A 24,904-nucleotide genomic window follows, 5' to 3' on the forward strand; every position below is an offset into this window, starting at 1 on the left:
GTCACTCCGCAGGGACCAACCACGCCCCGGAGGTCACGTGGTGGCGGCGCGGCGGGAAGGCGACACGTGGGCGCGGCGGCACCGCGGGCTCGGGGGTCCCGCGGCCCCGAGCGGGTTCGGGCTTGAACTCCGGGAAGGGAGAAGCTCCCGGTAGCCCCAAGAGACCCCCCAGGTCTACCCCATCACCTCCTGGTTTCCAGGGGCAGCTGCAGACATTGCTCCCCACTGATTAATGGATAAAACAAGCGATTCACGTCAACCGGGGAGCAGCCAGCAGTGGGGGGGACGTGAGACAGGCGGGGGGGACGTGAGACAGGCCTTTGCCAGGAGCAAAAACCCCACGCAGAGCTGCAGGGGGTGGGTGACCAAGGGCCGAGGCACTGGCAAGGTGAAAAAAAAACAGCTTGAGGTAGAGTAAGTTTCACAAAACCCCACATTCAAGCCCCTCGCTCATCCCCGGCAGCTCCTCTGGACTCCGTCCCCCCCAAAAGCAGCCCCAGCCCTGGGCTGAGCACCCTCAATCCATCACCTCCGGTTGTTCAACACCCAACGCCACCCAAAGCCCCCGGCAGCCGCCAGAGCGAGGGATGGAGGTGGGACCCCAAAAGCGGAGATTTCGGAGGAAATCAGACCCCAGAGCAGCTCCCATCGCCCCACAGTCACCCCCCCCAACCTCAGCAGCCACTGCTCCTGTCCCCCCCCCCCCATCGCATCCTCCCCAAAACTCCCGAATCCAACATCTCGAGTGGAACCACCCAAACATCCCACCCCAACCCCCTTCCCCGCGGCACCACAAAATTAAAACGGACAGAACACTAAGATATAAGTTAATGCTTAAATTATTTGTAAAACATCTTAAATTTTCTGTGACATATTTTAAATACCCCCCCAGAGCCCCCCCACGCCGTGTGTTCCCCAGAGGGGGCTTCAGTTCCAGCAGGGCCAGAACCCAGCGCTGCCTGCAAGTTGCTGGGGGAGGGAGCAAGGAACAGAGAAAGGGTTTGATCCTTTCACAGCTTCAACAACTCCGCGCTCTAAATATCAATAATAAAAGTTATAATATAATAAAATAGTTCTTCGTGAGGCAGTGGAGATCAAACAAGCCCTTTTAGGCCCCCGAGGGGGCAGCCCAGGTTTGGGCTTGGGCTTTTGTATAAACTCAGTAGTAAAAAGGGATATTTGTTTTGCTTGCTTTTTTACTTGGGGAGGGGGGGGAGCGGAGGGGGCGGTTCTGAGGGCAGGGGGGGTGGTCGGGGCTTGTCCGTATTGGCGGGGGCTCTGGCGCCGGCGGCCGCGCGGGGGTTCAAGAGCTCCCCGTACGAGTGGAACTCGAAGGCGGGGGCCGGGGCGGGCTGCATGCCCTGCGCGCTCAGCAGCGAGTGCAGCATGTTCACCGTATCCTGGTAGTCACTGGCCTGGCTCACGTTGTGCCCGTTGGCCCCCGTGGGACCCTTGTCCGATTTGCCGTGGGTACCCCGCGCTTTGTTGGCCTGGGGTAAAGGGATATTGCCCGGATCGGAGCTGTGCCCGGGGAGGTGCGGGTACGGGAAGGGCACCCCAGGGCCTTTGGAGGGTTTGCTGACTTTGGGTTGGTGCTCGTGTGCGGCCGGCGCGGCCGGCGCCATGAGCTCCTCCAGCAGCGGCCTCTTGCGGGATGAAATGGGGGGGCCGTAGGTTTTGTGGGGGGCGGCGCCGGGCTGGCTGCCGTGTTTAGAGTCTCCCGGTCGCTTGTTGGTGACGCTGCTGGGACCGGCGCCGAGCTGGGGGTGTAAGTGTTTGTGCGAGTGGTGGTTGTGGTGGTGGTGGTGGTGGTTGGAAGAGTGGCCCTTGTGTTTCTCCTTGTGCTCCCGGTTCTTGAGGCCGCACTCGTCCGAGGAGCCGTGTCTGTCCGCAGCCGTCGGCACCTTGATCCGCATTTTGATCTCCTCCTGCTTGGAGGGGAGCGGCCTGTCCCCACCTCCACTCGCCACCGGGATCCTCAGCTTCAGCGCCGATGCTTTGTCGCCTTTCTCAGGGCCGGGAGGCCGCTCGGGGTTCTCCGAGCCGCCCATGGGGATTTTCAGGACGACGGGAGAGGGGTTGCCGTCCTGTTGGACTTCTCTCTCCCGCTGCTGCTGCACCAGCAGGTTCTGCGCGGCGTAGGCGTACTGCGAGCGCACGTTGGCCTCCATGTTCTCCAGCTGCCGTTTCTGCGCCGCCAGCTCCTCGGCGTGCTTGGCCCTGTACTCCTTGAGCGAGACTTTGGCCGAGGGAGCGTTCTTGCCGCTCTGCTTCTGATAACCAGCGCCATCTTGCTGTAACGGGTGCTCGGCAGCCGACGAGCTTTCGTTAGTCCTGTGGCTCTGGCCGGTCTCCAGCTTGGGGGGAGGATGCTGGGACAACCAGTGCTCAGACTGGGACGTGTCCGCAGCGCTCTGGTCGCTGGGCGAGTCGGTTGTGGCCGGCGCAGAAGGCCCCGCTCCGGCAGTCGAGGATGTTGACATGCTCATTAACCCAGCGATGTTCATATCCGAACTATTGTTCCTGGAAATCATGTTGAGGATTGTCTGCTCTGACAGGCTCTTATCTTCACCGTGGTCGTCAGCTTTCGACTTCCTGGCTGCTTGAGAGGCCTGGAAGAAAAGCAGCCATCGGTTATTTACTTCGGGCTGTCGCTAGAGCTGGTTTGATGCAAACAAAACTCCCTGTGCACGGCGCAAACGCTCATTTAAAGACAGATCCCCCATCTCCCCTTGTGGGAAAAGGCCCAACCACCGCAAGCGGGGCTGCTAGAGCAGCCGAAAACCCAAGAGTTAATTCAGAACGGATGAACTCAAGCGCTAAAGCAACATTTTGCAGAGTCACAGCATTCAGACCTTCCCCACACACATGCCCTTCACACACTGTCTCGCATTGTAAGAGCGGAGATGCCACACACAAGAAATCAGAGCCTGTTCTCTCCTGCAAGCACCCGCCGTGCAAAGCGGAGCCTTACCCGCCAGTTCCGGATGCGTTTAAGCCGATTGGGGGTTTTCTCAAGGATCTGCAGGAATTCATGAGTCAGTTCTGCAGAGGAAACACAAAGCCAGGCAGGAGGGTCAGAGGCAGAGCAGCACGACCCATCAGGGCACCCCCGCACTGACGAGCGGGGCTACTAACGAGATGGGGCCGCTCCAGGAGGGGAAATCCTGAGGATTTATATCACTGATCACATTTAAACTCATCTCACTGTGCTTTTGGGCATCTCTGTGGTACCACAGAGGCTGCTGCAGTGCTGGAAACCTTGACAAGTCGTGGAGTCCATGAACGGACCCAGGAACAGAGTCGCCAAAATAACGTTAAGAGCTTTTTAGGGGAAATAAAACTAGTCCCAAACTCACCATCTAAGAGCTCCAGAGTCACAGTGCCATCGACGTATTCCCACCAGTGCTTCCCATCCGTGGAGACCGGGATCTCCCAGTTGGACCATTTACAAGCCAGGTGGATGCAGACGCAGGCCACGACGGGAGGGGTGTACTGCAGGCTGAAGGTGGTCAGGTGCAGGCTGGGGGCGCCGCAAAGGAGGGAGGAACAAAAAGAACCTTTGAGTGCTTAAAATGGGTCAATAAGAAAGATGGGGACAGACTCTGAGCAGGGCCTGTTGTGGTAGGATGAGGGGTGATGGTTTTAAACTAAAAGAGGGGAGATTTAGATTAGGTAATAAGGATGAAATTGTTGCCCTGAGGGTGGTGAGAGCCTGGCCCGGGTTGGCCAGAGAGGGGGTAGATGAACCATCCCTGGAGACATCCCAGGCCAGGCTGGACGGGGCTCTGAGCACCCTGAGCTGCTCAAGATGTCCCTGCTCATGGCATAAGGTGACATTTGAAGGTCCCTTCAACCCAAACCATCTGTGACTGTATCAGCTCCCAAACCTGAACTTCAGGACGCACAATCCCCCACTGACCAAAGGCCGCGCAGGAGGTGGCCGTGCTGGGACGATCCTTGCCGTTTTCCCCCAGCACAACCCTCCTGTCACCAGCGTCTCTATCCCGCTCCACCAATTTGCTTGTTCCTCCCCCGTTTTTCTCAGGCCGCTGTCAGCTTGAGGCTCCGAACAACCCGAGAATAAACTAAAGACACTTCCAGGTTCAACTCAAAAGAGCAAACTGGCCCTTTTTGGCTTTTAGGACGTGGCTGGTCTTTCCTAAATGATTTTTAAGAACAGTGACTGGCTGTGAATAGCACCATACACCGGAGTGACTAAAGGGTCACCTATCAAACAGTTTCATTAGTCAATTAATAAATTAATTCGCTCAAATGTCAGTGCTGGGCGGACTGGGCAGCACAGAGAAAGCATCTTCCTCTCTACTAAGCCTTTCAAACCTGGCAGCAAACTGAGTGTCCCCATCACCCTCATTTGATGGACACGGGGCCACCGAGCGTCTCCGTGCAGTCGCGCGACGGCGTTGGCTGCATTTCTTCAGGTTATTAAGCACTTTTCCAGCAATGCAATATGGAAAGAGAGAGATGCACATCTACAGCCACAAAGGCTGACCCTGGTTCGCAGATACTGTATTTACAACGAGTGAAACCCGGGGAATTCGGAGCCTTTATCTGGTCTGTCAAGGTCAGAAGCGAGGGTGCACAAACAGCCTTCGCTCTGCCCCGCACCGGCGCCAAAAGGAAATAAAACATCTGTACCTACGCCTGATAAATCGAGTTCATCGCTTAAGCAGCTTAATCAAGCGTTTCGCAGCATCACTTTAAGGCAAAACTGAGGCTGCGCTTCTTCCTTTCTACCTGGATTGCTTTCAATTATAACCTTAACTCATAATTTTTTGGTTTAGCAATTACCGCTGCAGGGACAAAACACGTTTCAAGGACGCATTTGCCCACAAATCCCGACACCACCTTCCCTTGACGCTGCTTTATGCGGGAAAACCCACACGATGCCCTTTGGAGCTCGAGAACCTTCAACAAAGGGTTCACCCTGCGCTGGGCGAGCGGGTAACGCGGGTGGGGAGGAGAAACAACTCGCCCAAGGCCACACAAACCCAGGGCTTGGCTTTGCAGCTTCAAGCGCTTAAACCATCTTTTCTTCACTCCTGTGAGCTCTTTCACAAAAGCCACAGGATTTCCCATGTCCACCACTCGCTCTGTTCTAAATATTAACGCCGCAAGCAGTGAAGTTCCAAGCATCCCACCTGCCTCGCTTAAAGGGCCGATTTTGCAGCCAGTTTTAAGCAGCTGGAAAAGGATTCCCGCTCTGTCCGAACCAAACCGAGCGATCCCCAGGCTGCCTAACACCTCGGGGGTCACATCTCCTTATGATAAAACCTTCTCGTCCAATATGAATTAATTATAAAATAACCTGTTGGTAGCCATGAAATAGGAAGTTTGCGCCAAGTCCTTGCTGGCTGAAAGAGAAAAGGAAAGCACGGTGTGATTTGGTACGTCCTGATGATTATTACACAAGCAACACCCACCACTGTTTGACTAATTACACCACAGCGTAGTTAGAAATTACTGTACGTAGAGATTCTGGCGTGGAGAAGGATCTTAGAAGTTACTTGGTGTAGTTCAGCAGAACCACAACATCACACCAGTTGTAACCACCTCGATTTTTACACTGTTACAGTCATCAAGGAGAACGACCGCGGGTGAGCTCTTGGGCAGCTCTGAACGCTACAGCTCTTATTGTATTTTCACGTCCCTTCTCTACCGCGCTGAGGTTACGGGGAGGAGAAGCCGCAGGTATTTGCCATCCGGCCGCGCTTACCTCGCACGAGCTGCGTGCACTTCACCACGTGGGTGTGCGGGTGGTCGATGGTGATCTCGAAACCTGGAGGAACACAGAGAGAAGGGTTGTCAGCGAGGCAGCAGCGCAGCCCCGCGGATCCACCAACCTTTATTCCCGCTCCTGGGGGGCAAGGTTGTCTCCCTTCCCTCCTACAGCCCCTGTTCTCTGCCCGGCAGGAACACAGGAGCCCGTTTTCCTGTATATCCAGAAGTTCTCCAGGCACAAAACCCAGAGGTCAATGGTGCTGCCAGCCCTCCGAGCAGCTACATGCGCTTGAAAAGACCTCACTGAAAACAAAACAGCTATTAAGGATTTTAAAAATAGCAGGACAAAGCCTCTTCCAGCAGCTGGGAGGAAGGAGAAGACAATGGCATCGGCCCAAAGGAATTTCTGTCACCCAAAAAGCTAAGAGGAAGCAGACGTTTTCCCTTTGAAGGAGCCTAAAGACAACTGAACTTAATCCTCGGTGCAGTTTCCTATTCGCTTTGGCCATTATGTTTTAAAGAAAGAAAAAAAAAAATCATTCAAATGGGTCCATGTGTGCAACAGATTTGCTTCTTCCCATGCAGAACGTTCTAGAAGAACTGGGGCATTTTAAAAGGCAACTGGAGAAGCGAGTGGTTGCAGAACCGAGGTCCCAGTTTGGCCACCGGTGCGGCCCATCGACACACCCGCCCCCTCGGGGGAGTTTGGGGGGTTTTCTGTGAATCAAGTCACAAATAACCACGAGGATTTTGGAGCAGAACGCTACCTACAAACTGCCTCTGAAACAGAACATATGTTAGTAAAACGGAATCTTAACAGCACATTTTAGAAAGGAACAGGATACGAGATCCAACAGCCACAGCCCGACGTGGAGGCTCCAGCTTCTACTGTCAAAAAACCCCCAACAACCGTTGCTGGTTTTGTTGTTTCGGGTTTTTTTTCCCCCCCATTCTGATAAATAATTAACTTTCAGCCCAGGTTTTGTTAGAAATCTCAGTGCAAACTGCTTCCTGACCACAGGACTAGAGCATTATCAACAGCACAAGGGAGGACAGGGACTGGCGTCCAAGCGCTAAAAACCTGTGGTGGGAGGGGGAGAAAAGAGACGAGCCACAGTTTCATTTCTCTGAGCATCAAACCTGACACGAGTTACACCTGAAAAAATTGCCGTTAAAAGCAAAACAAGGAGCGGGCATGAAAAATCCAAGAGTTTGTTGCCTGGACTCTTGCTCTCCAGCTGTGCAGCTGCCCTCCAGCTGTGGAGAAGGGGCGGTCAGGCTCTGCGGAACTCTCCTGGCTCTGGGATTCGTGTGGCAGCCCGTCCGCTTGGAAAAACTTACCCAGGGTCTGCAGTATTATGCTCTCTAGAATGACCAGGTCTTGGGCTTGTTGCAGGTAAGCCTGGGGTTGAGAGGACAGGCAAGTTACTCACGATGAGGCAACTCTGTATAAAGCCTGCACATTTCTAACAGCCTTTTTTCTTTTCTCGGGGAGGCAAAATAGCAAAGGGGAATCTTTGTGTTGATGTGCACTGGGGGAGCTGGCGCAGATTCCCTGCCAGAGAAGAGAAAGCAGAGCGTTGGGGGGACCCGCGTCCCGGCTACGGCTGCTGCCGGGGGGACCTGGTCCCTCGCACTGCACGGGGCGGCTACACGGGCAGTACGGGGAGGAATCAGCTGTCTTTTTATTTTGTCCTTAAGCCTGCCCCTTTTCAGCAGGGTTGGCTGCTCAGTTCCAGGTAAGATGGGCTGTCTCGAGAGATGGGGAACGGGGTTTCGTAAAAACCCACCGTTAAATGCGTGGGGACAGAACAGAACCGACCGCACACACCGCCCTCTGTTCTGCCGCAGACACTACTCAATCGCAGCCGCATCCACACCCTCCTCAGCAGCTTTATCACGCAGACACCGTTACGCAGCACAGCCCAGTCACATTTGCAGCAGCACAGCAGAGGAGAACACGAGAAAACTTGCCACAGAGCAGGGAAAAAAAAGCCTTCTGCTGTACAGAAGCCAAAAAGCTCTCGGTAACGCAAGAGCGGCTGAATTGGAAAGCTGGCACTGGCCATCCTGGGACACGGCCGCTCGTTAGAGAGGGGGCTGCGGCACCCGAGCGAGGCGGGATGCGGCAGTTTCTGCCATTCCTGCTCCTCCCATCAGAGCCCAGCTCCCCGCTCGCAACACTTACCTCGCTCTTGGTGTCTAGGGGAGGTTCCTGGGGATGCAGACAAGCATGTGCTACCTTGATTACATGCTCCAGTTTATGAGGCTGCTCCTCCACCTTGGCCGCCAAGAACAGAGCTGCTGGTACCACCGACTTCAGAGAAAAACAAAACAAAGTTAATAAGTTTAATAGTAGAGCGATCTTGCATATAAAACAAACATTCTCTTAGGAAATAAAGCCTGTGCAAGTCCAAAAAGCCCCAGGAGGAAAGAACGTCTCTGGGGACTACCAGCAACTACAAACCACTTGTCCCTTCCCCAGGGTCGGTCCCACCGTGCCACCCCCCAGCTGGTTGCCAGGCAGCAGCAGGAGCAGAACTGGGGGGTCCCCGGCGCCCCGCACCCCCCCAGCCCCCAGCACACTTACGTTTCTGTGGAACTGCGTGAAGGACTGCACCATGTAGAACCGGTGCATGTACACGATGGCCGTGTTGATGGTGAGCTGGGACCTGAGCAGGCGGTTAAGGAAACAGCCCCAGCGACGAGTCCCGAGCAGCGCTCTCAGCCCCCCGACAAACCCCCGGGCCGGGCCGCGCTCCTCCGCCGCCGAGATGTGCCCGGGTCTCCCCGCTCCGGCCCTCCCTGCTCACCGGCACCGCTCCCCGAGCTCCCAGTCTCCCCGTTCCAACGGCCGGGCCTGCTCTGCCGGATCCCGCAAGGCGCTCGGCTCTCCCCGCCTCCCTCTCCCAACGGCCGGGCCGGGCTCTCCCCGCTCCGGATCCCTCCCCGCAAACCGGCCTCACCCTCTTCGCTGCGGACCGGTCTTTACTCTCCCAACGACCGGTCGCGGCTCTTTCCCCGGCTCTCCCCGCGGCCCAGCCCCCCCCGCCCCGCGGCGGCGATACCGCAGGCCTAGCGCGGCCTAGCGCGGCCCGGATACACGTTGAGGCGCTGCCCCATGTCCTGTAGCAGGTTGGCCGCCTGCTGCCGGTACGAAAGCTCCTTGTCGGGGTCGAGCCCGGCGCGGCGGGAGGGGCTGCGGTCCAGCTGCTCGCGGGTGAAGTACCAGCGTTTGCCGGTCGCGCCGCCGCCGCCGGCCCCGCCGCCCGCCGAGGCCTCCATGGCGATCTGCGCCCGCGCGCGCACGCACGCACGCACGTACGGTAAACGGCGCACTGGCGTCACAGGACGGCAGCGCGCGCGTACGGCTGCGTCACAGGGCGGGGCGGGGGGGGAGGAGCCGTTGAGGCGCCTGCGCGGTTGGGCGGGAAAGATGCGGCTGGGGGGGGGGGGGGGGGCGAACGTTACCCCTCCCGTTAACACCCCTCCCGTTAACACCCCTCCCGTTAACACCCCTCCCGTTAACCCCCCCCCCCGTTAACCCCCCCCCCCCGTTAACCCCCCCCCCCGTTAACGCCCCCCCGCTAACCCCCCACAAGTGGGTGATGACTGATGAAAAGCTTCATTTGAATCCACATTCTACATACAGCAAACTATTTAACATGGAGATCCTGAGGTGAAAATCTCTCCTAAACATGGAACTGAGCAGTCCAGAGCTTTCTGAGGGGCTGTGGCACTAACTACCGACAGATAGCTGCAAAAACAAAACGACAAACAAACAGAACCACCACAGCAACGACAAAGAGCAAAAACTGCAAGACCTCGCCACGAGTAAGAAATTCATCTGAAATTACCTGATAAAGTTGTTTGAAAACACAGGTGAATTTGAATGTGCGATATCCCTTTAAAATGAAAGTTGAACCATTGATAAACCACATGGTTTATCCTTGTAAATACAGACAATTTGAGCGTGTGATATCCCTTTAAAATGAAAGTTGAACCATTGATAAACCACATGGTTTATCCTTGTAAATACAGACGAATTTGAGCGTGTGATATCCCTTTAAAATGAAAGTTGAACCATTTATAAACCAAATAGTTTATCCTTGTAAATACAGATGAATTTGAACGCCTGATATCCCTTTAAAATGAAAGTTGAACCATTGATAAACCAAATGGTTTATCCTTGTAAATACAGATGAATTTGAACGCCTGATATCCCTTTAAAATGAAAGTTAACTCATTTGGTTAATAAATGGTTTATCCTTGTAAGAGTTTTATAGTAGTGTGAGCTTCGTGGAGAAGAAGGAGCCTCCTCTGTAGCTTTTCTATCATTATTAACTGTATAAAAGGTGCTAAGTTTGCAAAGTATTATTATTCAAACCTATCAGTGCTAAAATTCCTTTCTTAGCTAATTTGCACTCAGCTTGAAACACACGGGCGGTTCTTCAGGTTTCACCCCCAACCCCTTACCAAACCCCATCCCCGTCACCCCATCACCTCCCCTTCCCCCCCCATGGTCCCTGAGCCCCGTTTGCCGCCCAGGACCCCCCCAACCACCCCGACCACCCCCCCAGTCTCAGCCCCACACACCAGGCCACAGCTCGTATCCAAAGTGAGTTTTATATATAATTAATTTATCTGTACACACGAAGGACAAAGAAGTACCTCAGGGCAGCAGTGGAGGGAAGGGGGGGGCGGTGCAGCCCCCCTGGGCTGAGCCCCCCCCCCCCCCCCCCGCCCCAAAACAGCTTCAAAAAAAACAAACAAACAGGAAAGAAAAAAGGGGAAAAAAAAGTCACTTCATTTTTTTTTGCATTTAAAAGGGGGGGGGGCTGCACCCACCCCCCCCTCCTCGCTGGCAGCCCCGGGGGGGGTGTGGAGGTGCTTGGCCTCTGCCCCCCCCCGCAGGCGGCACTTCAGTTTGGCACATGGAGGGGAGCGGACAGGACACCCCCCAGCCCCTTCCCCGGGGGGCCCATCTCCCCTCTTTGGCACATGGGGGATTTTAGCATGGGGGGTTGGGGCTGCACCCCAACCCCTCCCTACCCCCCCCCCGGTGCTGGGCAATCCCCCCACCCTGGGGGGGGCACAGCAGGGGGTCCCCCCCAGCCACCTCCCTTGTGTCCATTTCTCCCTTTGTTTTTTTCTTTTAAATACATGGATTTGGGGATTTTTTTTTCCTTTTTTGCCTGACCCCAGTGCAGGTCCCAGGGCGGGGGGGCCACACCAGGCAGGGCCCCCCCTAACTCCCTGCAGGGCCAGCGTTGAGGAAGTAGGTGGTCATCTCGCCCTTGCCCTTGACCTTGACCAGCCCCCGGCACTCCAGTGCGTAGCCCTTGGCCGCCAGCACCTGGTACAGGTCCGTTGTCACCTGCAGGGGGAGTGGGACACATGGGGGGGTGAGGAGGGCCTCTGGGGGGGCCCTGTTCCCCCTCTCCCGCCCCCCCGCTGACCTGGATGCGATCGGGGACACCGGTGCTGTCCATGCGGCTGGAGACGTTGACAGTGTTGCCCCAAATGTCGTACTGGGGCTTGCGTGCCCCGATCACCCCCGCAACCACCGGACCCATGTTCAGGCCTGGGGGGGGGTCAGAAAGGGACAAACAGGGTGTCACAGACCCCCCCATGGCTGCGGGGGGAGGCAGGGGGCATGCGAGTGGAAAAGAGGGGGCCAAGTGGGGTATGGGCAAAGGGGAAGTGGGGTGCAAGGGTTTGTGTGTGCACGGGAGGGGAGAAGGCAAAGGGGTGTGGAAAGGTCTGCACATGCACAGGGGTGTGCAAGGGCCAGGATGTGCGAGAAAGAAGGGGTGTACAAGGGTTTGCATGTGCAAAGGGGTACGCAAGGGTGAAGGGGTGTACAAGGTCCAGTGTGTGCAAAAAGAAAGAGGTGTGCAAGGGTTTACACAGGCACAGGGGTGTGCGAGAGTTTGCATGTGCACAGGGGTGTGCGAGGGTTTGCATGTGCACAGGGGTGTGCGAGGTCCAGTGTGTGCAATGGTTTGCATGTGCACAGGGGTGTGCAAGGGGGAAGGGGTGTGAAAGGGCCAGTGTGTGCAAAAAGAAAGGGGTGTGCAAGGATTTGCAGGTGCAAAGGGCTGTGTGGAGGCAGCAGGGTGTGTAAAGAGGTGCGTGAAGGCCTACGCGTGCAAGGGCTAAAGGGCCGTGCAACATCAGCACACATCAAGGGGTGTGTAAAGGCTGTGCGCATGAAGGGGAAAAGGTGTGCAAGGCTTTGCTTGTGCAAATGTGTGTGCAAGGCCCAAGGGGCATGCAAAGATCTGCATACAAAGTGCTCTGCAAAGGCTGCGCATGCAAAAGGCCAGAGGCATGCAAGAGGTGTGCAAGGCTCGTGCGGAGGATGTACGTGCAAAGCCAAGGGGGCGTGCAAAGCTCCCCCGTGCAAGGGCTATGCACCAGGGCCGCGTGTGCGAAAAGGGACGAGGTGTGCAAGAGCCGGTGGCTGCTGTGCTGCCTGCAGGGGACGTGCAGGGACATGCAGGGAGTCAGAGCGACGTGCGAGGGGTGTGCAAGGCCGCTCACCAATTTTCATTTGGAAGTTGTTGAAGGAGTGCTCGTTGATGTATTTCATCTGCTCCATGAGGTGCATGGCGTAGTCGGCAAGTGCCGCGATGTGGCTCCGGCCCTCGCGGTCGTAGGTGGCGGCGTTCAGCCCCGAGGCCGCCATGTAGGTGCTGCCGATGGTCTTGATCTTCTCCAGCTGCCGGTACTTCTGCTCGCTGATTATCTGGGTGGACGGGGACAGGGGGGTGGTGTCACCCCCACGTGGCCCCTCTGGGGTCCTGTGCCCCCCAGCTGCCTGCAGCCCAGCCCATGCTCACCCCGTGCATGGTGCCCCGTGGTGTCTCCAGCAACCTGTGCGCCCCACCTTCTTGCACCCCATGCATGGTGCTCTACAGCCTCTCTGGGGCCCCCTGCACCCCATCCCTGTGCACCCCAGGTACACTGCTCCACAGCCTCTCTAGCACCCCATGCACCTCATCCCCTGCACCCCATCCCCACACATGGCGTGCCCCTCCAGCACCTTGTGCACCCCATGCACATGTTTCCATAGCCTCATTGGGGTCCTGTGCACCCCATCTTCCTGCCACCCAGCCCATGGTCTCCCATGCACACTGCTCCATGGTCTCCAGCACCCTAAGCACCCCATCTTCTTGCACCCCATGCACAGTGTTACACATCCTCTCTGGAGCCCCGTGCACCCCATCCCCTGCACCCCATGTATGCTGCTCCACAGCCTCTCTAGCACCCCATGCACCCCATCCCCTGCACCCTACCGCCACACATGGTGCCCTACAGGCCCTCCAGCACCCTCTGCACCCCCTCTTCTTGCACACCATCCCTGTGCACATTAGGAACTCTGCTCCATGCACCCTGTGCACCCCATCTTCTTGCACCCCATGCACAGTGCTCTACAGCCTCTCCGGGGCACTGTGCATCCCATCCCCATGCACCCCCTGCATACTGCTCCACGGCCTCTCTAGCACTCCATGCACCCCATCTCCTGCTCCCTGTCCCCTGTACCCCATCCCACAGCTCCATGAACGCTCCTTCACCACCTCTTTCAGCACCCCATGCACAGTGCTCTACAACCCCTCTAGCACCCTGGGCACCCCATCTTCTTGCACCCCATGCACAGTGCTCTACAGCCTCTCTGGGGCCCTATGCACCCCAGCTCCTGCACCCCATCCCACAGCTCCATGAACACTGCTCCATGATCTCTCCAGCACCCCATCTTCCTTCCCCCACTCATGCTGCTCCACAGCCTCTCCAGCACCCCACACACCCCATCCCCACACCTCCCATCCCCATGATCCACCCCACTGCACCCCAGCACCTCGTCGAAGTCAGCGATGATCTCGTTGAGCAGGCGCAGGCACTCAACGCCCTCGTTGTTGGCCTCCAGCTCGACGTAGAACTCGGAGAAGTTGCTGATGGAGGCGAACATGACGGCCACGCACTCGCAGGACTGGTAGTAGAGCTCATCGTTGCGCCGCTCCCGCGCCAGAAAATGCGCTGCCACGTCCTTGGGCAGGATGTTGTGCAGCAGCCGCCGGTTGTACGCCTGCAGCTCCTCCATCTCCTCCTTCTCGCCCGTCGCCTGCGGCACCCAGCACCATGCGGGAGCCGCCCCGGTGTGCGGGGAGCGGGGCGGTCCCGTCCCCTCACCCCCCCAGGTCCTACCTGCAGCTTCCAGAGGAAGTCGAGGCGGGCAGTGGACTCGACCTGCTGTGCGTGCAGGTACAGCGCCAGCGCGAAGACGGCCAGGATGACGGGGGTGACGTACCGGAGAGCGACCTTCCCCTCTGCTGGGCTGTGGGTACCGTCCCCCCGCTGAGAGGGGACGCCGGACCAGTCCCTGCCCACCCCAGGGACCCCAAACCTGCACCCGGACCTCTATGATGCACCCACCCCAGGGACCACAAATCTGCACCCACCCTGGGGACCCCAAACCTGCACCCGGTCCTCTATGACGCACCCACCCCAGGGACCCCAAACCTGCACGTGAACCCCTATGACACACCTACTCCAGGGACCCCAAACCTGCACCCGGTCCTCTATGACGCACCCACCCCAGGGACCCCAAACCTGCACCCAGTCCTCTATGACGCACCCACCCCAGGGACCCCAAACCTGCACGTGAACCCCTATGACACACCTACTCCAGGGACCCCAAACCTACACCCACCCCAGGGACCCCCTAAGATGCACCCAAACCCCAAACTTCCACCCAGCCCCCAAAGGTGCACCCACCCAAGGGATCCCCAAAGATGTACCCACCCCAGAGACCCCAAACCTGCACCTGAACCCCTATGACACACCCACCCCAGGGACCCCAAACCTGCACCCAGCCCCCAAAGCTGCACCCACCCTCCCAGCATAGACCCCAAGGGACTCTCCTGCTGTCACGCACCCTCATCCCCCTCCTCCCAGTTCCCCACTGGTCCCAGTCCCCCACTCACCATTCACCCTGGGTCACATTGAAGGGCCTGGTTGGGAGGAGAGGAGCCGGGGTTAGCGGGGAGGGGACGCAGCATCCAGGGAGGGGACAGCGGGGGGACATGGGGCACTCACAGGGCGTTGGCCACCACCAGCAGGTCGGCGTTGTCAAACAGGGTGGCCTGGGGCCCCTCCACCAGCACCAGGTAGGTGGCCTCGATGGCCACCATGAGCAGCAGCTTCCCGATGCTGCTGATGTGCAGGAAGACGGAGCAGGCGAGCAGGCTCAGCACCACGCTGTAGCTGAAGTACTGCGAGAGGGACACCCCACAGTGACACCGGCACCCATGGGGACTCCCGCCAGCACGCCAAACCCACAGGGACGTGGCACCCGTGGGGACAGCATGCCAGCACTCAGGGGCTCGGTGCCAGCACCCATGGAGAGACCCATGTCAGCAGCCTGTGGCTGCGGGGACACTGTGCTGGCACTCTGTACCCTTGGGGACACTGTACCTACAGCATACTGTACCCTTGAGGACACTGTGCCAGCACCCGAAACTCTTGGGGACGCTGTACCTACAGCACCCTGTACCCTTAGGGACACTGTGTTGGCACCATGTACCCTTGGGGACAATGTACCTACAGCACCTTGTACTCTTGGGGATGCTGTACCTACAGCACCCTGTACCCTTTGGGACACTGTGCCTACAGCACCCTGTACCCTTTGGGACACTGCCTACAGCACCCTGTACCCTTGGGGACCCCATGCCAGCACCCTTGAGGACACTGTGCCTACAGGTACCCAACACTGGCACCCTGCACCCTCAGGGACCCTGCGCCAGCACCCCTGGGGACATTGTGTCTGCACCCTCAGGGACCCTGCACCAGTGCCTGTGCAGGACTCTGCACCCATAGGGACCTCTGTCAGCACCCTATGTCTGTGGGGACCGCGTTCCAGCGCCCACAGGGACCTCTGCCAGCACCCTGCGTCTGTGGGGACCCTGTTCCAGCACCCATGGGGACCCCCTGCCAGCACCCTACGTCTGTGGGGACCCCGTTCCAGCACCCATGGGACCCCCTGCCAGCACCCTGCATCCTCAGGGACCCTGTACCAGCCCCCAGAGCACCTGGCCTGCTGGCACCCACGCAGGACCCCATCCCAGCCCCACACCCATGGGTGCTGCGCGGGTCTCACCTCAGGGAAGTCGCAGGCCAGCCCGTGGCGGTGACAGGGCCCCGCGGGGGACCCCAGGGACAGGTTGAGGGTGCGCAGCTGGCAGGGTCCCACAGCCTCCGGGGTGACATTGAGCTCGTGGGCAGCGCAGTCCCGCAGGGACACCCGGCTGCAGGTGAACTGGAGGGGACGAGACGGGTGAGACGGTGACCCGCGGCCCCCCACCCCCCAGCCCCACGTCCCTACCATGTTGACGAAGGCGGCGATGAAGACGAGGAGGATGGTGAAGACGCCGATGACAGTGCTGTGGGCGCGGGACTGGACGATCTTCCGGGACAGTCGCTGCAGGGCAGCGGGGAAGAGCTGGGGGGCAAAATCCCCGTCACGCTCCGCTGAGCCCCCCAAAACCCCCACCCACTGGCCCTGGACTCACGGTGACACAGGAGTAGACGGCACAGACGAAGAGGATGGTGGCGAGGAGGATGAAGATGCTGACGTAGACACCGAGCATCAGTGGGGAGCTGAGGAGAGAGGCGGCTGTGAGTGTCGGGGGGTGGGGGGACGGGGTGAGGGTTTTTTTGGGGGGCTGTGGCACTCACTGGGGGAACACCACGATCTGGAGGCAGCAGATGAAGCAGAAGACGAGGAGGGTGCAGGCCACGTAGCCAGCAAAGCGATCGTCCACCTTCTTGGAGTACTGCGGGGACAGGGGGGACAGGGCTGGGCCGAGGGGGACAGAGGGGACCACGGGGATGAGATGGAGGGGGACAGAGGGGACCCCAAAGGATGGGAAGGAGGAGCTAGGACAGGGAGGACCATGAAGCCATCAGGATGGAAGGGACCCCACAGATGAGAGGGGACAGAGGTGACCCACAGCTGCGATGGAGAGGGTGGAAGGTGCCATGAAACCAGGACAGAGGGGACTTCAGGGGACAGAGGAACACCCCCACCTTCTTCTCTAGCTCAGGCGTCTGGAAAGTGAGCAGGAACTTCTTGACGTGGTCCTTGCGGAGCTGGTCGATGCTGCGCGCGTCGATGGCCCGGCTCAGGAACTCGTCCACCTCGTCCTCGGGGTTCAGGGCCTCCTGGGCGCCACGGCTGGGGGACACGGCTGGGTCAGGGTCCCCCCGGGTCCCCCCAAGGATGGGCTGGCTGTGACCCCCCCCCAGGACACTTACTTGTCTTTGCTGGAGTCATCGATGCCCTGGGGAGACACAAGAGATATGGGGGGTGTCAGAGCCACCAGTATGGACAGGGGGGGACCCTCAGAGGGACAAGGACATGGGGCATCCCCCAGAGTGACCAAGGCCACTAAGCATGGGGGACAGAGTCCTGAGGGTAACCAGGATGGCGAGGGGGAATCCCCAAGGGTTCTCCAAGCCTGGCAAGGATAGAGACGTCCCCAAGGGTCTGGGGGGGGTCTGACACCAGTGAGGACAGGGGACCCCAAAGGGTCCCCAAGGCCAGTGAGGACGGGGGATCCCCAAGTGCTGCTGTGGACGGGATGGACACGTCTGGGTCCCCATGGGCTAGTGAAGGTAATGTGGATCCCAAAGGGCTTCTGAGGACAAGGGGATCCCCAAAGTCTGCTGAGGATGGGGACAGAGCCGCGGCTTGCTCGGGGCCGTGGGCTGCGGGAGGAAGCAGGGAAGGCAGCAAGCGGCCGATACCGCGGCGCCAGGGGCCCTCACCCCCCCCAAGGCCGCTCACCATCTGCCGGAAGGCCTTGGAGTCCTTGGTGCGGGAGAAGGAGCGCTCGGGCACCCAGCGCGGCACCAGCCCCTCGGTGGAGTTGGCGCGGGCGCGCTGCAGCTTGGCCAGGATGGCTTTCTCCTCCTTCTGCGGAGCGACGTGGCCATGAGAGGGGCAGCCCCTGCTTCCCCAGCTCGGGTTCCACCCCCCTCCAAAAAGCCCCCCCTGACTCACGCGCTTCTGGCTGCAGCCAACGATGAGGAAGGTCTCGATGTTGTGCTCCTTGAGGTAGGCATTGCGCTCACCCCCGTGGCCCGGCTCCACCTCATAATCGCCATTCAGGTACTGCAGCGTGGCCCAGGTGATGTGGATGCGCCTGGGGACGGGAGGGATGAGGAGCTGAGCCCCCGCTGCCCCCCGACCCCGGTCCCCAGCCCAGCATCCCGGCTCACCCGGCTTTGCCACCCGCTTCCATGTGGTTGGCCAGGGTGACATCGTTGGACCAGACATCGAACTGCCACTTGCGCAGCCCCAGGACGCCGCAGTGCACGCGCCCGCTGTGGATGCCCACACGCATGTTCACGTTCACCCCTGTCACCTCACGCACCAGCCTGCGGACGGCACCAGCACACCGTGTCACCGCGGCCACCGGGGACGGGCACAGCCCCCCAGGGCTGTGGTGGCACCACGGATGTGCCAGCACCGGGGACGGGCACAGCCCCCCAGGGCTGCGGTGGCACCACGGATGGGCCAGCACCGGGGACGGGCACAGCCCCCCAGGGCTGCGGTGGCACCACGGATGGGCCAGCACCGGGGACGGGCACAGCCCCCCAGGGCTGCGGTGACACCACGGATGGGCCAGCACCGGGGACGGGCACAGCCCCCCAGGGCTGCGGTGGCACCACGGATGGGCCAGCACCAGGGACAGGCACAGCCCCCCAGGGCTGTGGTGGCACCAGGGATGCGCCAGCACTGGGGATGGGCACAGCCCCACAGCTTGCAGTGGCACTGAGCACAGGCACAGCTCCCCAGGGTCATGGTGGCACCAGGGACGGGCACAGTGCCCCAGGGCTGCAGTGGCACCAGGGACATGCCAGCACTGGAGATTGGCACAGCTCCCCAGGGCTGCGGTGGCACCAGGGACGTGCCAGCACCGGAGACGGGCACAGGCCCCCAGCTTGCAGTGGCACTGAGGATGGGCACAGCTCCCCAGGGTCATGGTGGCACCAGGGGTGGCCACAGCGCCCCAGGTCTGCAGTGGCACCAGGGACGGGCACAGCTCCCCAGGGTCGTGGTGGCACCAGGGATGGGCACAGCCCCCCAGGGTCGCGGTGGCACCAGGGACAGCCAAGACCCCCATTCCCGTCCCACTCACGAGATGGCCTCGATCATGTCGACCCCCATCTCCACGCAGCAGTGCGCGTGGTCCCCGCGCGCCTCGGGCAGCCCCGACACGCAGTAGTAGCAGTCCCCCAGGATCTTGATGCGCAGGCAGTGGTTCTCCTGGGGGGGAAGGGGCAGGTCAGGGGGGCTCAGGGACCCCCAGGACCCCCCCCCGGCCCCACCACTCACTGCCGCCAGCTTGTCGAAGCGAGCGAAGAGCTCGTTGAGCGTCATCACCAGCTCCTGCGCCGTGCACTGCGAGGCCAGGCTGGTGAAGCCCTCGATGTCGGCGAAGAGGATGCTGCCGGGAGGAAGAGCGTGGCCTCAGTGGGGACACACACACACCCCTCTGGATCCCCCCCCCGCAAATCTCACCCGCCCCCAGCCCTGCGGTACCTGACGTTGTCATGCTTCTGGATGTAGATCTTGTGGAACATCATGTCCTCCTTCTTGGTGTTGATGTCCTCCTTCATCTCCATGGCCACGTGCTGGGGCAGCACCGAGAGCAGCAGCCGCTCCTGCCCCCCGGTATCGCCCCGTCAGTGCGGGGCCGGGGTCCCCATGGCCCCCCAGCCCCCCGGGCCCCCCACCCACCTGCTGACGGTTCTCGCGCTGGAGGTGCAGACGCGCCTGGATGTACCCGCGGGTCTCCTGGAAAGCCTGACGCTGCGACACCTCGGCCGGGTAGTGGGTGCAGACCCCCACCACGTTGGTGCAGAGGAAGATCAGGGCGTTGGCACTGAGCTGGTGGGGGAGGTGGATTCAGCACAACCCCCCCCGGAATCCCCAGCCAGCTCTGCCACCCTCCTCTGCACCCCAAAACCCCAGCTCTGCTATGGGGGTGCAGTCACCATGGGCCACAAGGGGGGACGTGGGGCAGGGAGACATGAGGGCATAGGGACCCAAGGTAGGGGGATGTGGGGATGCAGGGACCTGGGGACATTGGGGACCAGGGCAGGGTGTATGGGGATATAGGGACCTTGGGGGGATGTGGGGATACAGGGACCTGGAGACACAGGGGACCAGGTTGGGGGGCATGTGGGGATACAGGGACCTGGGGACCGGGGCAGCGGGGGATGTGAGGCACCTAGGAACGTGGGACACCAAGGTGGGGGGGTGCAGGGACACAGGGGACTTGGAGACACAAGGCGTGGGGACAGAGAGGACCTGGGGCTGTAGGGGGGATGCAGGGACCTGAGCACCCAGGGTAGGGGGAACAGAGGGGACTTGGGGACACAGTGGACCAGAGCAGGGTGAGTGTGGGGGAACGGGAGACCGAGTGCAGGGGGGACATGGGGCACCCAGGGATGTAGGAAACCAGGATGGGGGGACCTGGGGACATAGGGCAGGGGGGTATGAGGACACAGGGGGGACACGAGGACCCGGGGCAGGGAGGAGCGTGGGGACACGGCCAGGCCCCACAGGCACACGGGAAGCAGAGAAAGCTGGGGGGCCAGGAAGCGGAGATGGTGGCAGCGGGAGCCCTGCGGTTTCCCCCCTCCCTGTCCTTGTCCCCCGGGACCGGGGCCAGGGCTATTTATAGTGCTCTGGCAGGCTGGGGGGGGGACACTTGCACCCGCTGTCCCCATCGCAGCCCCCGTGGCCAGAGGCTATGGCCCCATCGCCCACCCTGTGGGGGTCACCCCACTTGGGGGGCTTCCCCTCCTGTGACCCCCTGCAGCTCCTGGCCTCGGCCCCCCCAGCATCGCGCTCCTCGCCCTGTGCCCCACAGGGACAGCACGTGGCCCCGGCCAGGCAGGGCGATGGTGACGAGTGGCCCCGCGCAAGGAGGGGAGCACAGCGAGGCACTGCTGGGGGCTGGGGACACACAGCCCTGGGGACAAGGGGACCCCCCTGTGCCTCCCTACACATGGGTGCTCCCAGTGGGGTGCTGCATCACCCCTGGGCGGGCAGGACAGGGGACACCGCCAGCGTCCCAGCCCCCTGGGTGGCAGCCAGCCCCCCGCCCTGGTGCCCTGGCCCTGCATCCCCCTCGGGGGTTTCCGCTGGCCCCACAACAGGGGTTTTGTGGGTACCCCCCCACCCCGGTACAGCCCACAATGGTGGGTCTGTGCACAGCCCCGCTGGGACGAGGGGCCCCTTCGCCCCCGGCGCGGGGCTGCGGCAGCGCCGCGACCCCTGGACACACCACAGGCAGCACCCACGGGACCCTGGCACGGGACCCCCCCGCTCCCTGGGCAGCCCAGGGGCCCCTCCCACATCCAGAATTTTCCATGTTGCAGAAAAGCCCAATTTTGCAGGAGACTTGAAGAACCACCAAAGGGGATGGGGGGTTGGATGGGGGGTTGGTTGCGGAGGGGTCCCAACCACGCCACAAGCAGGCAGGACCCCCTTGGCACAGCCTCCCCACGTGTCCCCCCAGCCCCACCTGCTTCCAGAGGAAGGGGTCCGCGGCGTTGCGGTGCCAGGCGATGGTGAGGTGCAGGGTGGAGAGGAGCACGCCGGCCAGCACGGCCGCCCGCATCCGCACGGGCAGCAGCGTGTAGGTGATGTAGATGAAGAACACGCTCCACCAGACGCCCTCGGCCGCGCTCCGGGGAGCCACGGCCACCGTCCCCAGCACCTGCACCCCGGCCAGGAGCCCCAGCACCACGTAGCTCACCACCCACATGTAGTCCTGGGGGAAGGCGCTGCAGCTGCACAGCACCATCAGGAGCAAGAACAGGGCCGTGGCGCTCGCCAAGGCGGCGGTGGCCGGCACGTGTGGGGTGCCGGGCAGGCAGTGGAAGAGCAGCATCACCCCACAGACCAGCACCAGGACCCCCATCAGCACTGTCAGGCTGCTCTGGTTCATCTGGAAGAAGTAGCGCTGGTAAAGCCGCTCCAGTTTGGCCGACTGGAAGCGTTTGGAGCGGAAAACTTGGAGCAGCCGCCGCCAGCACTCGCCGGCCGATGGTCGCCCACCGCGGCCCCCAGCCCCCTTTGGGCCCTTGGTGTCGCCATCCTCCAAGGCCAGGTCCACCGATTTGAGCCCCAGGTCGCCCGTGGGTCCCTTCTTGCCGTAGTGGTCCTCCTGCCAGGTGCAGCGCAGCCCCCGGGGGGGCCCCCCACCCCGCTCCATCTCAGGGTCCTGCAGGCAGCTCATGTAGCGGGGGCCGCAGAGGGTGGCACGGGGCCGGGTGCCCTTCTTGCCGTTGCGCTCCCCCCATGCCGTCTTCCGCTCGTCCACCTTGGGCACCAGGATGCCGCTGAACCACGACATGCTGCGGGTGCCGGGTAAGGGTCAGCGCTCGGTCCCCCATCCCAACGCCCCAAGAGGGACCCCGGGGCCTGTGAGGGTGCAAAGGGAAGTTTTCCCCACCCTGGAGGGCCAGGCAGCAAAGGGCCCTGATGGCCCAGCCCCCCCGGGGGTGCAGACCCCGAGCCAGCCCCGTGGTCCCGCAGAAGCAGCCGGTGCCGGTGTCCCGGCGCCGCTGTCCCAGTGCTCGGCCCTGCCGTGGCCGCCCCGAGCCTGTCCTCCCCGGCACAGTGACCTGCGGCAGAGCTGGAACCGTCCCGGCTGTCCCGGCCTTGTTTATCTTGAACAGCGGCCAACAGGCTGCACCGGGCACCTCGGCCCCGGGGCACCGGGGACCAGCCGGGACGTGGCAACCGGTCGCAGGCCCGGGCAAGCGGCGGTAGCGAACGGTGGCCTGAGAAGGGTCGGCCCCGGCGGCGGCCGCCTCCCTGCCCACCCGCCCCGCGGGGAGCCCCGCCGAGCCCGGCCCGTCCGCCCCGGCCCCGCCAGCGCCTTCCCGCCGCCGCACCGGTCACCGGGCAGCCCCCCGGGACCACCCCGCTCCTGCCGCCCCGGGAGCCGCTCCGGTCCCACCCCCCGCCGCACCGCGCCCCGCGCAGCGCCCCGCTCCCGGTCCCGCTCCCCGCCGCCGGCCCGGCCGCCCCCGCCGGCCCCGCTCACCTCCGCCTCCGGCGCCGCCGCCCGCGGGGCTCCGCGCCCCGGCACGGCCCCGCCGCCGCCCGCTCCTACACGGCGGCCGCGCTGCGCCCCCGCCGTCCCATCCCGCGCCCACGCCGGGCCTTCGGTGGCGGCCCCGGTCGCGGCCCCGGCCCGACCCGCCCCGGCCGGTGCCCGCCCCCCCCCGCCCGGATCTGCTCCCGGGCGCTCCCGGCCGGCGGCCTTAAAGGCGCAGCGGCGGCGGCCCCGGTACGGCCCGGTACGGCCCGGAGCGGCCCGGTGCGGCGGGGGAGGCGCGGGCGGCGCGCGGGGGCGGCGGGCGCGCGCGCGGGCACGGGCGGACCGGCACCCCCGGGGCTGCGCGCACACACACACACGCACACACACGCACCGCGACGCTGCACCGACATGGCGACATGGGACAGCGGGGGCACGCGCGGCCAGGCCCCCCGCGCGCGCACACACGCGCCCCCCGGACACCCCCGTGTCTGCACACGCACCCCTCCCCGTTCTGAGTGTGTCCCTTGCACACACACCCTGTACACACATCCACACCGCCCAGTACCCCTCTCTTGCACCCCCCCCACTGGTCACACATCTACAGCCCCTTGCACACGCGTGCACACACTTGCACACCTGTGCGCACACACACACACCCCTTTGCATGTGTGCACACACACGTATCTCCCTGCACACACACCTACACCCTCCTTAGGCACCCCCTGCATGTGCACACGCAGGCGCACGTGTGCACACACATCCTTGCACACGCACATGTAGTGCTCAAACACACCCTTGCACACATGCGTGTATGCGCACAACTGCACCTTTGCACACATGCACAGACACATGCACCTCTGCACACATGCAGGTACGTCTGATTTGCACACATACATGCACCCTTGTGCACACAGGCACGTGTGCACACACACATCCTTGTGCACATCCGTGCCAGTTGTGTGCACACACACACACATGTGCACTCTTGCACGCACGCTCATTTTGTGCCCACACATGACCTTTGCACACACATACATGTGCACACATACGCTCGTTTGGCACACACACACAGAGCTTTGCATGTACCCTGGCACAAATGCACACCCATTTTGCACACTCACATGCACATGAACCCTTGCACACACTCACCCGGTTTGCACACACACGCACATGTGTCCTTGCACTCACATGCACATATACACGCCCGTTTTGCACACATACACACCCCCTTGCACACATCCCCCCTCAGCCTCTGTGCCCAGACAGGTGCAGGACAGCCCCTCACTGGGGTCCCCACCTGTACCCCACGGGTGTCCGTGGCTCAGGCCCTAGCACTCCTCCCGCCCGTGGCGGGGCCCCCCTCCCGCGGCACCGCCGGGCTCCGCACCCCCCCCGCAGCAGCGCTGGGCCCCGGGGAGCGCAGATTAATCATTAATTAGCAGCTGCCGCCGGGCCCGTGTCCCCGCGGCCCCACGCGGAAGTCCCACCGCGAGAGGGGGGTGGGCACCGGAGCCCGGCCTGGGGGACAGGCCGGGGGCACCTCGGGGACACCGGGGGTCCCAGCACAACCCGGGTGCCCCCCCGGGTCCACGGGCGGGATCCGGCCGCTGTCGGGAATCCCTGGGACAGATCGTGGCCCTTTGGGGGACTCCCGGGACAGATCCTGGCCCTGCTGGGGATCCCCTGGAACAGATCCTGCCCCTGCTGGGGATCCCCGGGACGGATTCTGCCCGTGCTGGGGATCCCCTGGAATAGATCCTACCCATACTGGGGACCCCCGGGTCAGATCCTGCCCCTTCTGGGGATCCCTGGGCTGGATCCTGCCCGTGCTGGGCATGTTGGACCAGCCCTTGGCCATGCGGGAGCTCTGTCCACACCGGAGCTCCCCGGGCCCGATTCTGACCCCGCCGGGGCTCCCCGGGCCGGATCCCGCCTCCCCCCCCCGCCCCGCTCCGTCCGTCTCCCCGGGGCCGCCGCAGCCGCCGCCCATCGCCTCGGCCGGGCGGTGCAGTGATGCTGCGGCACCGGGCCCG

At 61.9% G+C, this 24,904-nt stretch overlaps 2 protein-coding genes across 6 annotated transcripts; both read right to left on the bottom strand.

Moving 5' to 3' along the window:
- Positions 1 to 821: 821 nt before the first annotated feature.
- On the bottom strand, positions 822 to 9,087 carry CCNT1 (cyclin T1). 3 transcript variants are annotated; one of them, XM_065043731.1, is made up of 10 exons: positions 8,846 to 9,087; positions 8,333 to 8,414; positions 7,931 to 8,059; positions 7,084 to 7,144; positions 5,738 to 5,800; positions 5,330 to 5,375; positions 3,308 to 3,523; positions 3,119 to 3,261; positions 2,975 to 3,045; positions 822 to 2,612 (listed from the first exon to the last, which is right to left on the bottom strand). In XM_065043731.1, the coding sequence occupies exons 1-10, from the start codon at positions 9,025 to 9,027 to the stop codon at positions 1,197 to 1,199; spliced, it is 2,409 nt and encodes an 802-aa protein (XP_064899803.1). In that variant the 5' UTR covers positions 9,028 to 9,087; the 3' UTR covers positions 822 to 1,196. The 3 variants fall into 3 exon arrangements, with proteins under 3 accessions (XP_064899803.1, XP_064899801.1, XP_064899802.1); XM_065043729.1 differs by lacking the exon at positions 3,119 to 3,261 and having other exon boundaries at positions 3,360 to 3,523; positions 8,846 to 9,086; XM_065043730.1 differs by lacking the exons at positions 3,119 to 3,261; positions 7,084 to 7,144; positions 8,333 to 8,414; positions 8,846 to 9,087 and having other exon boundaries at positions 3,360 to 3,523; positions 7,931 to 8,057.
- Positions 9,088 to 10,349: 1,262 nt separating this feature from the next.
- Positions 10,350 to 23,175, bottom strand: ADCY6 (adenylate cyclase 6). 3 transcript variants are annotated; one of them, XM_065043725.1, is made up of 22 exons: positions 22,875 to 23,173; positions 21,345 to 22,246; positions 19,550 to 19,699; positions 19,352 to 19,473; positions 19,145 to 19,256; positions 18,948 to 19,075; positions 18,025 to 18,183; positions 17,807 to 17,948; positions 17,591 to 17,719; positions 17,059 to 17,084; positions 16,831 to 16,978; positions 16,480 to 16,577; positions 16,314 to 16,401; positions 16,127 to 16,243; positions 15,902 to 16,060; positions 14,842 to 15,017; positions 14,730 to 14,756; positions 13,951 to 14,080; positions 13,604 to 13,867; positions 12,289 to 12,493; positions 11,202 to 11,326; positions 10,350 to 11,119 (listed from the first exon to the last, which is right to left on the bottom strand). In XM_065043725.1, the coding sequence occupies exons 2-22, from the start codon at positions 22,176 to 22,178 to the stop codon at positions 10,991 to 10,993; spliced, it is 3,468 nt and encodes a 1,155-aa protein (XP_064899797.1). In that variant the 5' UTR covers positions 22,179 to 22,246; positions 22,875 to 23,173; the 3' UTR covers positions 10,350 to 10,990. The 3 variants fall into 3 exon arrangements, with proteins under 3 accessions (XP_064899797.1, XP_064899796.1, XP_064899798.1); XM_065043724.1 differs by having other exon boundaries at positions 21,345 to 22,179; positions 22,875 to 23,170; XM_065043726.1 differs by lacking the exons at positions 16,314 to 16,401; positions 16,480 to 16,577 and having other exon boundaries at positions 21,345 to 22,179; positions 22,875 to 23,175.
- Positions 23,176 to 24,904: the final 1,729 nt, after the last annotated feature.

The sequence above is a fragment of the Columba livia genome, chromosome 29 (genome assembly GCF_036013475.1).
Source record: "Columba livia isolate bColLiv1 breed racing homer chromosome 29, bColLiv1.pat.W.v2, whole genome shotgun sequence".
Classification (NCBI taxonomy): domain Eukaryota; kingdom Metazoa; phylum Chordata; class Aves; order Columbiformes; family Columbidae; genus Columba; species Columba livia.